Source organism: Anas acuta, chromosome 11, assembly GCF_963932015.1.
Source record: "Anas acuta chromosome 11, bAnaAcu1.1, whole genome shotgun sequence".
NCBI classification, from domain to species: Eukaryota; Metazoa; Chordata; class Aves; order Anseriformes; family Anatidae; genus Anas; species Anas acuta.
Window position 1 is genome coordinate 9,923,070 of NC_088989.1, and position 13,932 is coordinate 9,937,001.

General features: G+C 48.1%; 1 protein-coding gene and 1 long non-coding RNA gene across 6 annotated transcripts in view; one reads left to right on the forward strand and one right to left on the reverse strand.

The window, feature by feature from the left end:
* Positions 1-13,932, forward strand: part of GRIP2 (glutamate receptor interacting protein 2) — a 246,488-nt gene that overhangs the window by 1,546 nt on the left and 231,010 nt on the right. For 2 of the 5 annotated variants that reach the window (XM_068694240.1, XM_068694238.1), the window contains exon 3: positions 1,177-1,292. In XM_068694240.1, the coding sequence (XP_068550341.1) occupies positions 1,238-1,292 (55 nt within the window). In that variant the 5' untranslated portion in view covers positions 1,177-1,237. Of the gene's footprint in view, positions 1-1,176; positions 1,293-10,366; positions 10,546-13,932 lie in introns of those variants that run through there. The other 3 variants (XM_068694237.1, XM_068694239.1, XM_068694245.1) reach the window with 2 other exon arrangements.
* On the reverse strand, positions 7,976-10,291 carry LOC137862319 (uncharacterized). The gene is made up of 2 exons (XR_011100181.1): positions 10,173-10,291; positions 7,976-9,881 (listed from the first exon to the last, which is right to left on the reverse strand). It is a non-coding gene; the product is annotated as an uncharacterized lncRNA (long non-coding RNA).

The following is a 13,932-nucleotide window of genomic DNA, read 5'->3' on the forward strand; positions in this document are numbered from 1 at the left end:
TAATATTCAAATAACTTGGTAAGTCATTAGCTGTGCAGGTTAGGAGAAGGATTTTAATCCTTTGATTAAATACTTTATTTTTATTTTTATTTTGTGTGTGTGTGTGATCCTGGATAGAAAGTCAAAGCCAGAAATGGTGCATAACAGTGTCTCTAACATCTTCCTGGTAAGCGTGTTGCTCTCCAGTTCTTTGCCTCTTGGGTCACAAGCTGCAATGCCAGCCTATTTTTGTGCTAGCTTATTTTTACTTGCAAGCTACAAAATGGGCACAGAAGACAAATCTGACTTGTTAATGCTAAATTGAAATGAGATCTAAAGTAGCATTTTCCTATTCTAAGGGAACTGTTATTTTATGTACAGTTTTATAATGCACTCAATCACGTCTAACATCAACAGCATCTTCCTTCCTTCTCTTTTCAAGTGTTATGAGAAGGGGAGTGTCTGTTTTGCTCTACTTGGGTATAAATTGTAATTTTTCTCAAATATAGACAGAAAGTAGGGATTCCTTAAGAGCATGCAACAATTTAGATTAGAAATAGGCAAAATGCCATTTTACCGCAGAATCTGTAGGAGGGACATAGTTATAGAAACTGAAATTAATTTAGAAAACTGTTACTGATGACCACAATTTTTATATGCATCTTAGCAAGTTTTGAAAATGTGTGTAATAACACATTTGAGTACTAGCTCCAAAGGTAAACATGTTTCTCAGTATTTCCTGTACCAAGAGATATAAATGCTTACATTTTCTGAACTGGAAATGTAAGAAACAAGGAATTTCCTAAGAAAAGTGTTTGGCTCATCAGTTGCATTAGGAGTTGGCAGGATGGATACCTCCATCCCCTGGAAAAGAAACGAAACCTACTGGAATACACTGCATTATGAATATTTTGATGTCTGTAGTTTCTGTGCAGCTGGCATAAAAGACAAACTTGCCCTTTAAGCAATTGCTCAGCTCCTTGAGATGTACCCATTCATCTGTCCGCTCCTCTCTCACCATCTGTTTCTTCTGCCGTGGACATGTGAAGTGGCTCCATCCCTGCAGCAAGATGCAGCCTGGATGGTTCCCAATCAGGCTTTCACATGAAGCGAAGTTTTCCTCTCTTTGCAAGCACAGACGAACTTGCCTCTCTGTCAAGGTGTAGCCCTATAAAGAAGCTGGGTTTTCCCTTGCAGCTGCACATCTGTGATCCCTTTGGAGAGGCTGCGAGCTTGTTTCTTTCTCTCTCGGTCTGGGATGCCGGGCTGGAGGAAGAGCCTTGCTCTTTGTCTGCAGAGAATGCAGGATGGAGGTAAGGCAAGAGGGGAATGTGGCAGTGAAGGGGAGGCTGTGATCTGGGAATGAATCCTCATGGGAAGGGATTGGGCTCAATGATCCTTTTTCTACACAGCCTCAGGATCTACCTAAAAACATTTGACAAGTTATTTAAAACGACAAAACCACAATGTATTTTTTTTTCTCCCTGAAAGTGTGTTTTCTCCTTGAAATCTGCCCTGTGAAAGCACTGTTCCCATCTACATGAGGATGCTGGTGGTGACTTCATGCTTGCTCTGTGTACAGCCGTGCTTTTACTCTGAACCTGGCCTAGCAAATCCATCCTTTTACAGTGATAAAGTTACATGTCTATTAAAAGGCAGCTATCAGAGCATAATAGTCGGGAACCTTGAAGCTTACGTACCCACTTCATGCTTTGTTTTTCTGCTTTTAAAGAAATCACTGGGCTATTGATTGTGTCAGGTAAATGGGCAGATGCTCATTACAACTGTGACTTTCTGAAGAGGCTGCTTTCTAGCTTTGAGCTGAAACCTTGTTATTTATGTTCATTTCGTGTCAGGGTGATGATGTGAGCCATGTTTATATCACCCTCACTGCCTGTGAAATGATTCTGTTTATAGGCACGGTTTGAGTTGAGTTATTTTAAACCAGCAGGCTCACGGCAGCAAATTCAGGTTTCCTGACGTGGTGGCAGGAACCTGGGTCCTGTAGCACATTGTTAGACTATTTTGGAGGAGGGGGGGATAACTGATATTTACTAGTCCTAGCACAATATCACTGAATTGCTGTTGGTGCTTTTTAAACACATACTGAATGGTGTCATTGAAGTGAGTAACGAGTAAGATTTCAGCTCAGAGCAAAGCAGCATGTTTTTTTCCTTAAAACCACAGAAAACTAGCCTGAGGTTTCTCATTTGTCTTCTCAGGCTAGAAAAGCCAAAGCATGTGCCTGTTTTAAAATGAGTAGAAAGCAAATCTTTGTCCTGTTTATTATTGATGATCCTTGAATTGTACTTTGAGATGCAGACATGGAGACTCCCCTTCTGCCTCCTTTGTGGGCATGGAGGGTCTAGCTCTTGACACTGAGCTGGAGATGGGCTGGCAAAACTGAGCAGACTGGCTCTGCGTGTGATTTCCTGATGCACAGGAATGATCAAATCAACATATTTTGGACATACGATCATATACTTCTCTGGCATATGATCACTCTTACCTTGATGCTTTGGAGAGAGTTAAATCAGCATAATTGGGTATGGAGTTTCCCTAGCATATGTGCGTTGGTTACCTAGCAGTCATCCACCATATGTCTGCCTAGATGGCTAAGTGACAGCTGTGAGTTTTTTATTTATACAAACAAAGCATTTTTTTTTTCTTTTTAAGTATTCCTTCTCTGATATCCTCATGGTGAAAAGCTGCTGTTAGATATCCTAAAATTGTAGGACTTTTTTTCAACTGTGGCTAAAAACCTTGATCCATTCTTGTTTGGATTCCTTTTTATTGCAGATAAATCTGTTGAAAATAAAGTGTGTTTTCGCCATCAGTCATTCCCTGAGTTAGCCACAGATCATGAGGAGGAAGAGGCATGTTGTCTGTCTGCTCAAAGTAGTTGAGCATCACACAAGTTTGAGGAGACGCTCAAAGGGCAGGAAAAGAGGTCTTTGTCTAGGGAAGAAAGGGACAGCTGTGGATGGCACAGCAATGTCACAGAGGTGAGTCCCTTGTGCTGCTAGCTGGATGTCTCAACACAGTAGATGGCAGTAGGAGACTGTTGTTACAGCCACGTAGCTCATCTCCGCGGTGCTATCAGCACTTAGCAGAGGTTACCTTACGTAAATAATCATCTCCCCCCTGCGGTTCCCTGTCATCTCGCCAGCATTTGAGGGATAAATTGGCTTCCTCTCCCCATCCTTCCAGTCTCATACATGAAAAGCAGTGTGAGGAACAGGCCAAGGGGAGAACCCAGACCTGCAAGAGGGGCTGACCTTGGATTTCAGGTTGTCAGTTCCAATTCCCTGTGGGTTAGCGGGACTCAAGTTTTGGCTTCTGCTTTAGCCAGCTCTGAAATAAAAGTTGGACAAGTGCTTGTATGGTAAGGAGCCTGAGCAGAGCAGCATTTGACCACCCTGTCAAATACAGAGCTGGCAGTGGCCTTGCTGGGGATAAAAGCATGTAGGTAAGAAATTCTCCAAAAGGGCTGTTCCCTTTGGAGGGGCACTGAGGCGTGCGCGCACACATACACACCCCTCCTGATACAAAGGTTACCTAAAATAGAAGCCCAGAAGGCACTGAAGTGTTGCTATATGTGTCACAAAAGAGAGCTCAGTGATTATAGATGTTATTTTAGAAATAATTGAGAAAAGAAATACTGAGTTTCTGTACATAGAGGGCATGGAAATGTGTGTGGCACTGTTGCCATTAGTCAAATATAGACAAGTAGAATGAGAATAATATTTCAAAATGAATAACTACATCAGGCATAAGTCCAATGATTGCTCTATTAAAGCCTTGACAAGTGCCAAGCAACTCCTCAGCTATACCAGGGAGCTGTACAAAGCGTATATTTCAGTATTTCATAAAACACCAGAGGAGGGAGCCTACGCTGCCTGGAGGTGAAGGGGGCTTTGCTTTTTCTTGTGCCCAAAGTACTTGTTTCCTTGCTAAGTAGCGTGGGAGAGATCATAGAATCACGGAGTCATGTAGGTTGGAAAAGACCTTCGAGATTATCAAATCCAGCTGTCAGCCTGACCTAAACCTGACGCGATCAGCCAGAATAGTTAATAGATGCTTTGTTTCCTGTAAATTTATGGCAAAACACAAAAAGGGACATTATTGTCTTTTTCCATTCCCTTTGAATGTACCCAGAAATATGGAGTACTTCCACTAAGATTAACAGCCAGTCACAATGATTTACAACTGTCTTGCCTCCTTTCCTGCTCTAAAATGGATTGCAGTCATTAATGTGTTACTGATAGCCGGAGCTGGCTCACAATGAGGAGGAGGACGAAGCAAAACAGTCATATAAGGACTCTTAACATACATTAATGGAGCTGTAGCATTGCTTTCTGCATCCTCTTCACTTTTCTAAATATTTCTGTTCACTGACAAAAAAAAAAAAGGAACATTGAATTTTATCTAGTGGCAATATTGAAAGTAGTCTTTGTGAGATGCAAATGTGGATGTTCCTTATTGACAGATGGATGGATGGTGTTTCCTTGCTTAGTATCAACTGCAGTAGCTTGGAGTGGTTTTTGGTGGGATAGGTGAGTGCTTAATGCCAGCTCTGATTTAAGGAAGACTCAGGAAGGAGCATGAGATTGTAAGCTGGGGCCAAGCCTGTTCTCACATCCAGAAACACCTGCCACTGATGCACAACTACAGCTCACCTCAAACTCATTTAGCACAGCTCCTAATTAGTGGGGTCTGGATGGTGCAGGACCAAACAAGTCGAAGTCAAATCTGCCAGCTGCTGCCCTGAGTTTGGCTGTGCTGAGCAATGGCCCAGTTGTTCTTGTCCTCCCTTCACTTCCAGTGTAATTATAAATCAAGTTCTGGGCAAGTCCTGCTTAGTAGATGGCACAGAAGTATATCTGCTACGTAGTACTTCTGTGGGTGTTAAGACACTAAGTGTGTCCTAACTGAAAGATTTCCCCAGCTGAGGTCCCTGGTACCTGGGGTGCTCAGTGGGGCAGGGCTGGCTACCCCATGATTGATAACTTTCGTGCTGAAATGATTTGTAAAGCCTCTCTGAGGCACCTCTGCAGTGAGGAACAGAGATGAAACTTTATGTAGCCAGAGGCAAATTGTGAACTTGCTGCTAAGCAAATGTCTGGAATGAAAACCTTTGTACGGTGGTGGGATGATATGGGGATTTCTGTGATGGTAAATGGTGATAAGCACAGCTCTACCTTGAGAGGATTATGTGACTCCATGAAGGTGAGCATCTGGATGTGGTGCAAATGGGTGATTTATTAGTGATGCTGTGTGGTGTGCAGCACTGAGTGTGTGTGTGCTGTGTGTGGGGGAATGACGGTGCATGCAAGGGAGAAACTAATAGAAGCAAAAAAGGGAAAGACGAAAATTAAAGGCAGTTTTGAAAGGGGAAAGAACATGTTTTCAGCAACACCATCTTCAGTGGCTCTTAGCCTGCTGTGACTGAGTTCAGGCTTGCTTTTAACTCTCTGATCTTCCTCAACAGCAGTCCAGATCACACAATGTCTTCACTGTAACCCAGACAAAGCTGTCAGCTGGCCATCCCAAGGAGGTTTTCACACAGGATAGGACCAAATGGCTGTTGTCTCTCACGCTGTCCAGCTGTGAGCAAATATTAATAGTGTTAAGTAACTGTATCAGCTGCTAGCACTTCAGGCCCTGTGCCAAACTGCTTGGAGTTGGAAGCTACAGAGAATAACACACAACACACACGGTCACCTCGGTGTATTGGGTTTCTGAAACCTGCCTCAGCAGCCAGGAAGTCAACATGCAGCTGCTGCGGGGGAGCTCTGTGTGCCTCACAGCCCTCACACCCCTCCCTGCTTTCATGTCTCTGGGAGGTAAACATGGAGGGCCTCCACACAGGGCCTCAGCAGCAACATTAGGTTGGGAACACGATGTGGGCATCCAGTCCTAGTGTTCTTGGCACAAAAGGTGTCTGGTGTTTGTGATTTGCTCTAAACAGCATCTAAAAAACGCTCAGAGGGAGGCAAGGCCCGAAGCTTTGGCATCAGCATCAGGTCAGCATAGGCAGGCCGCAGCCCCAGAGGGAGGGCCCTGCTGGTGCCACAGGAGGAGCAGAGCCAGGCCGAGGCACCTCACACCGCCGGGGGTGCTGCTGGCAGGCAGCCCCACCGCTTCTGAGCCTCCTGAATGCTTTCTTTGCAGGCCTCTTGCCGAAAAGAGGTGCCTATGGAAGGAGGTGAGGGACTGGTCTGAGCCCCTTTGTGCTTATGCTGTAACTTCCAAGGAAGGAGGTGAGGATCCAGCGTCAGAGCTGATCTCCAAGCACACCTCTGGGACGGGAGCACTGCTGAGTGTAGGAACATGAGGAGACAGTCACTGCTGTGCTCTGGTGCTCATAAAAGGGATCAATTCTCGTGTCAATGGAATCTAAAGATGTTATCTGCTTCTCTAAGAGATATTTAGCCTTTCAGAGGGATGAGTATTGCCTAGAAAAATTGAAATGACAGATTACTTCCAGCCTTCAAAACCTAGTTGGACATGAGCACTTCTGCAGCAGTCTGGAGTATGAAGGTGTACCTCCTCAATGAGAAGCAGACTTCAAGCTGAATAAACTGCTCGCACTGCTTATGTTGAAGGCATAACAGAACCAAGTGGGATTAATAGGTGAATTTGATATTGATCAGCCTCTGGTGGTGATAGCAAAATGAAGATAATCCATTTTAAAACTGCCTTTAACCTTCTAGCATGACTGGATTATTTCTAAATTCCGTGATCTTGATACCGTTTGCTGCTGCCCGTGGGTTACAGAACTGCTGCGTGCAGGTGAGTGTTGTAGCAGTCATCAGGGAAATGAACTCCTCCCAGCGCTGTGTTGTGATAGACGTTTATGCCTTGTAACCCCCGTCCCATTCCGTGTTCCTGGGAGGTGGAAATAGAGACTGGCTCTTTGTTAGAGTAGCTGTGCTACTTACCTGTCACGGTGGGATGGAAATAGGCTGTCCATGGTCCCCTGCCTGTCCCACCCCCAGCTGCAAGGATACAGGGTGCACTGCATCGGCATTCGAAGCCTGACCTTGGTAGAGAAAGAAAATGTATCTTAATAAATTAAGTGCAGAAGAGGTGGAGAAAGAAAGGAGAAGATTAGTTTAGATATCTAAATAGATTTCCTCTGTGCCAGATTACAGAGGTCAAAGTAATTTCTAGCTTGATCTTAATATTGAATGCTGCCAGGCAATAGCAGTAAGTCAGTACAGGAGGCAGAGCCACCAGCTTGCACAGGTGGGCTTGCAACAGCTGATCCCAGAGATGCTTCAAGTGTCCTTTCTGTTCCCCCAGGGGGCTTTGTGATGCCTCTGGGTCAGTGGTGAAACAGGGTGGCCTTGGGGGAAGCCCCTCACTAGTGGCACTTCTGGAAATGATGGAAGGACAGCAGCACCACTTCTAGGGGCCTCCCAAGTGGCAGCTCCTCCTTAACTTGGAAATGGTAAAAGGGGGCACTGTAAATCACTTGTTGTGGGTTTTGTAGTGAAAGCTGTCTTATTTTACTCATTTTCCTGGTTGCATGCAGTCAGCTTATTCTCCTTGTGGGGTAATGAAGTGAGTGGCCTCCAACATGAGGGACCACGTGATGGGAGAATTTGCTGGAGAAATCTGAAGAAGTACAGATTAAGGACAAGATGGATGCAAAAAAAACTTGGAGGAAAACAGGATTTATCTCATGCTTGGGAGCCTCCTTTCACCCAATGTGTGGTACCGCTGCCTGCTCAGCACCCTGTGCATACAGGGTGTGACACAGTGGTGGCAGATCCAGCTGCTTTGAAAAGCCTGGTTTGTGTGTTTGGTGACAGACCTGAGCCTTTGCTCAGGCACTTCTGAGGTTTCCTACAGATTTTCTGCAGCTCAAAATACCGCTGCATGACACCCTTCCGAAGGACCTTCCCTCCAAATAGCATGTTTGATATTGGCTGTGCTTATGAACGCATCACCAATATTTTTAGCTATGTTTTTGTTTCTCCAGCACAATTTCCCATTTGGGTACTGAAGTTAGGCTAATGTGGAGTGCTTTAGAGAATCTCACCATACCAACTTGGGGTCTTTCTACAAAACGTATGTGACAAATTCAATTGTTAAAAGCCCTGGGCTATATTTTCAGCTAGCACTGTGCTTGCTGTTTTTAGGTTTAATTATTTCTGTGGCACTAAAATGTTCTCTAAAAGTAGTACCGTTGTACCGTGATGGTCTAAAGAGATTAAGGGAGGGAGTTTTTTATGAGACCAACCAGTGTAAATGGTAAAAACAGATGAATTTTTAGGCACAAAAAGTATCAATTTGACCTTACATTTAAAAGCCCCTTCACATACCATGTTTTCCTCAGACTCTCATTACTTTTACTGAGAGCAACGTTAGATCAATAACATTCACTTTTCCGGGAATGCTTTTCTAACACACAGAATCTGAATATCATCAAGCAATTACAACTTACAGCTGAGGAAACTCAGGCCCAGAAGGGGCAGGTGGTGGGCCTGTGGGGGCTGAGTCAGGCAGACATCTCAGCAGCACTTGTGCTGGGTTTTAGCTGTGAAAAACTGCTGTCTCCTCCCTCTTCTCTAACAAACTTCTGACTTTTGTTGTCAGCTGAAATCTTCTGTGAGTGTCACAGACTTCCTGGAGGTTCATGTGATGTGCCCTGCTTGAGTCCAGCCATAGAGCTGTGAGCTGTTGCTAGTCCCAAAGGTACCCCAGGTACGTTTGCAATCCACTTGCAGGGGGCTGTGTTCTCCCCCGAGGAGCAGGCTGTGGGGAAGTGTCATATTTAATCTAACGAAAGGAGCTTTTTAAGAAGTTCCAGCTGAATGGGAAGCCAATCCCTACTTAGTTTTCTACTCTAATGGCAACTGTGGGCAAAGATGCTTTTGTTTCTGTAAATTTTCATGTGATTTCTTGTTTCTGTGCTGCTGGTAGGAGACAGGCAGAGTCTGAGCTATCTGCTCCTGCTGCTGATGCTCCTCAGGAAATCTCTCAGAAGTGATTGCGCCAGCTGGCAGGAATAAGCCTTCAGGTGCCATCACTCCAATTGCTGTCCTTTAAACTGATGGGTAATGCCCTGGTAAGAAATATGGAATGCAGGAGCTTGTATGGTTTTGCTCTGCTGTGATGGGAGCCTCTTGAGCAGCACTCAGCCATTGCGCACTGCTGTCTGCAGCACTGGGAACTCTTATGCTTAAGGAAGAGGGCTGTCCTCATGGGGTTATGGTTATCTGAGCCTGACCCCGCAGGGAGAACAGTACTGACAGTAACTTCAAAACAGATCCTCTCCAGTCCAGCTCTTGTATTGCTTCTCAAGCACCTGGGAGGGGAGGAATAGAAAATGCTCGGCTGGTCTAACTATAGGTATTTAACTCAAGTACCTCAGTTAGGATCCTCATCTCCTCAGAGCCCCCTGAAGTCAGTGACTTTGGTAGGTGTCTGCTTCCAGCTCCTTTCTGCTGAAGCTGGTTTGCTTGTAGGACAAACAGAGCTGCAGGATGGAGGTAGTTTCAAGCAGGCTCTCCCCGTAGCACCTTTGGGGTGAAGCACTGGGGCTTTCTGCAGGCACTGTAGGGGTCTCTAGCCTCGTGCCACTCAGCTTGGCATGTGCCCCATCCCTGGGTTAGCCTGTGACAACAGCTTTCCTTCAGGTAAGGATAGAAACACTGCTCTGAAATGAAGCTGAAGTCCATACGGATGTATCTGGATGGACGTATTCCTTTGGCGTTGCAGCGGCTGCGTCTGGTCCACGTCGGCAGCCTTCTGACATGGGCATTAGCTCATGCTGTCCCAGGGAGAACTTGGTCCCGAATGTTTCGGGTTAGAGCAGACACTGCACATAATGTTATCACAAAGGGAGGCAGAGATGCGGAGTGAGACCTACCAGCCAGATAACAAAAGGCCTGATGAAGAACAAAAAAAAAAAGCTGCTAGTCATCGCAGAGATATGTTGCCCCCAGGAAATTAAAGCCCCGGCTCCCCTGGCACATGCAATAAACATCTCCTTTGTGCTCGCCTACCGGCACCGAAACCTCTGGAACATTACGAAATGCCAGAGATGCTTCTCAGTGCCCCCCCCTCGGACTTGTAAGCAGCCATGACGAAGCCGTAGGGCGGCAGCCCGGCCTCTGGGCAACTTCGCTTGCGGGAGCCCCAAGTTCGGCACAAACCGGGGGGACCCCCCCGGGGCGCACCTGTACCGGGGCAGCTACAGGAGGTGGAGACGCCTCCCCCGGGCATCCCCCTCAGGACCGTTTACCGATCCCGGGGGGGATGTAAAGGGGATAAGGAAGGGGTGGGGGGACTAAAGGGGGGGTCACCTCCCCGCCCCCAGCTTTGGGGCGGGCACAGGGGAGGCGGACCCGAGCCCCGCCGCACGCCCCGCCCGGCCATAAAGCGCCGGGACCCGGCGGCGCTCGGCAGCGCCGCTCCCGCTGCCCCCCCCCCCGGGTTTATCAGCCCCCCCAAGCCGTGCCCGGTGCCCCGGGGGGCGGCAGCGCTGCCCCAGCGCCATGCCGGGCTGGAGGAAGAGCCTCGCCCTGTGCCTGCAGCGGATGCAAGAGGACGGTGAGAGCGGCCGGGGGGAGGAGGATGGATGGGGATGCTCTCGTCTGCGCTTCTCCCCGTTATCCTTTTTTTTATTATTATTATTATTTCGGAGGGGGTGTTTTTATCGCCGTTAAACTTCGCCGCACCAAGGTGTCCTTCCATCCCTGAGAGTGTGGGGGGGTGAGACCTTGGGCTTGCTCCCACCACCTGCAGGATGGGGACCCGGCTGCCCCGTCCCCGGTGGATGCTCGGAGGGCTGGGAGCTCCAACTTCCTAAAGCTGCTGCTGCTCCTGCATGCAGCCGGCACCTCTCCCCAGCCCCCGGCTCCAAAATGGGGCTGGAAGGGCTCGTCAGCCGCGCCGAGGATGCGATGCGGGAGCAGCTCCTATTGTGCTGCTTGCTGTCGCTCGCAGGGAGCGGGGATGATTTTGTTTACGTGCTCAGGAGCGTGATGTTAAATTAACGCTGGACCCGAGCTCCTGGAAGTCGGGAGAAGGCATCCACGAGGTGGCACAGCGACAGGGAGCCTGGCGCACCGGCTCCGGGCTTTGGAGGTGGGCAGGGTGGGAGCGGTGGGGAAAGTTTATCCTGGGGAATGAAGTGCCCCGATGTTGTGCGCTCATAAGGCTCAGGTGCAGGAGCTGAGCTGCTATGGGCAGAAGCAAAGGGGGATTTATTAACCTCGTTTTTTTTGACCTCAGCTGCTTTGCTGCAAGTGGTTAACAGCGAGTTGAGTTTTTTCCTTTGCATCCTTTCCCTGGCTGCCTGCTGTGGCAAGCAGGCTTACCAAATATCAGAAGCAGCAGCCCGTTGCACCATTTGGTGTGAGTAATGCACAAGTCAGGGAATTCTCTGGTCCTGTTGGTTAGTAAGTGAGGAGAGAAATCATGCTGCTAGGTGCCTTGTGAGGCACCAGGACTCAGTCCTTCAGCTGCTCCGTGTTTCTGATGCTGCTGCTTGGGAGAGCACCATTTATTTCTGATGTTTGGCCCCTCTGGGACCACGGCTTCCACCCACCAAGAGGCAGCGCTGCCAGAAATCGGAGGTGTTGTCTTGTGTAAGGGAAAATCAATCCCATTCCCCACGCCGAGACCTGCCTGTGTGAGTGCTGCCCTGGCGTGGTGCAGTGCTTTGTAACGCTGCCCTGCTGCAGCTGAGGGGGATGCTCCTGCACTGCTGGACCACGGATGGCTTTGGGGGCCCTAAAGAACACTTAGGGCAGAGAGCCCTGGCTGCCCATCCCAGTGGGGTTCACCGTGTTACTTTCCGTGGGACTCCATGTGTATGTGCTGGGTCTACGTAAAGTATTTCCTCCTCATCCTCCCTCACTCTGACCTCATCCCAGCACTGCAGCAAGTCTGTGCCTGGTGTACTGGTCTCCACCTCGCATCCCTTCAGGGGATTATTGGGCGCTTTTCCCAGTGGCGTTGCATTTATTTCTCTGGGTGGCTCAAGCAGTTTGTCTTGCACGTTCCTGCTTAGTTAAGCACAGTTTTTTTTCTGGAGGAGTAAATCTTGTGTAGGGGAGGAGGTGTGTGTCTGCTAAAGGATGCGCCGAGTTTGCAGGGAACTTCTTTCCTCTCTCCCCAAGGCAACCAGTCCCGTGCTCGTATTGCAGAACGCAGCTCAGCTGGGGTAACGGAGAAGTTACTCAGTAATGCTCTTGTAGCACTGTGTTAGCAGGCACGGGATGGGCTTTAACTGGGCTCCAGAGACAGTTTTTCATTGTGTTGTATTTAACAGCACCAGGACATCTCTGCAGGGTTCCATCTGGGCTTAGATTTCCCAAACCAACCTCCAAACAGTCTACGACAACCTGGAAGTCAGAATTTCTCCTTATCCAAACCAATTTACGTCTGCCTTATTGGCATCTCAGTGCCTATGCAGCCTTGATTAATTTTGTTTCCAGCATTTAAGCTGGGAGCTTGCTTTTCCCCATGCGTGTTCTCTGTCCTATTGATGTGTCCGTTCTCTCTGAGGGCTGCAGCACGTAAACTCCCAGAGCAAACGTCCTGGTGTTCAGTGGGAGCACATCTGTGATGAGGAGAGTGGTACGTTTTGGGTACTGAATGTTAATGCGCTGAGCATCTCTTGCAATTTGCAGCCATTCAGTGCTGGGTTGGAAGCTTCATTAATCACAGTTGGTATCCAAAAGGTCAGCCATGGTAAGTCACATAGGAAAATGCGAGATGTACGTGAGCTGTGCTGGAGGATGATTGCCATTTAAAAACACCACCCACGGTGATTTTCTTATGCGTGTTTTGCCTTAAAACTTCCTTTCCATGGGGAAAAAGGGTGACTCCTGAGCAGGGTACAGAAATGCTGTGCTCTTTAACACATCTGTGTTCCTCATCAGATGAGGGGTGTGCATGGGATGTGCTGCTCTTCTGATTAATGTTGGGGAAGAAAAAAGAAATCAATGTTAATGGCTCGGAAATTCTTGATGGAAAATGTGCTCCCTCCAGCCTGTCTCAGTCACAGCCCTGTTACTCGCAGCTCAGGGGGCTGATTCTGTCGGGCTCTGTAACCATGGAGTTGTTGTTGGGTATGGGAGCAGAGGTCAGAGCGCACAGCCAGGCAGCTCTGCCTTCACAGAGCCCTGCAGCTGGATCTGGTGCTGGTTTTTGCTCCTTGACAGCTGTCTTTTCTTCTTGAGGTGACTTGCTGGCTGTGCCAGGGCCCTCCCCATCCTGGCTTTTCCCCTTCTGCTGCTCTCCTCTTTGTGAGGACCGCGAGATGTGAACCGTATCCTTGCTGCTCCCAGGCTTTTGCTAGCAAAGGCTAACTTCTGCTGTGGGAGAGCGCACGAATGTGGGCAGGTGGGAAAATCTGTGGGGATTTTGGCATATCTGAGTGGGCGAGGAAGCTGCAGAGAGATGGCCCTCCTAGCTGAGGGATGTGGGCGCTACCTAGGTGCATAGCCTCCTGTAACACGGGGCTTGGAGGTGGGCAGGCACCCTCTGCTAAACCTGAGGCACTTTTCTACTTTGACCAGGGGGGTAAACGGGATTTGGGTGTAAATTTAGGTTGTTGATATAATTTTCTGGCCTCCCCCAGATGGCTTTCTGCAGTAGAACCGGAAAATTTGACTTGCACCTTAAAAACCCCAATATGATGCCTTACCCTTTAAAAAATATATATATATTTCCTGAAGAAAGACTGATGTACTGGGATTACAAAACCTGAAGCGAGTTACCCACCCCCTGCATGAATCATATAGGGCAGCTGGGAGGGAGGCAGGCAAAGCGGCAACTCCGACCTGCTCCGAAAAGTGGGAATATTGCAGGGCTGCATGGCTGCTGTTTTCTCCTTTCCCTTGTATATGGCTCTGTGCTGGTTACCTTGGAAACAGCTGTAGGAGCATATAGGGGCACCGTGCTGCTGTGCAGCCGTGGCACCACGGG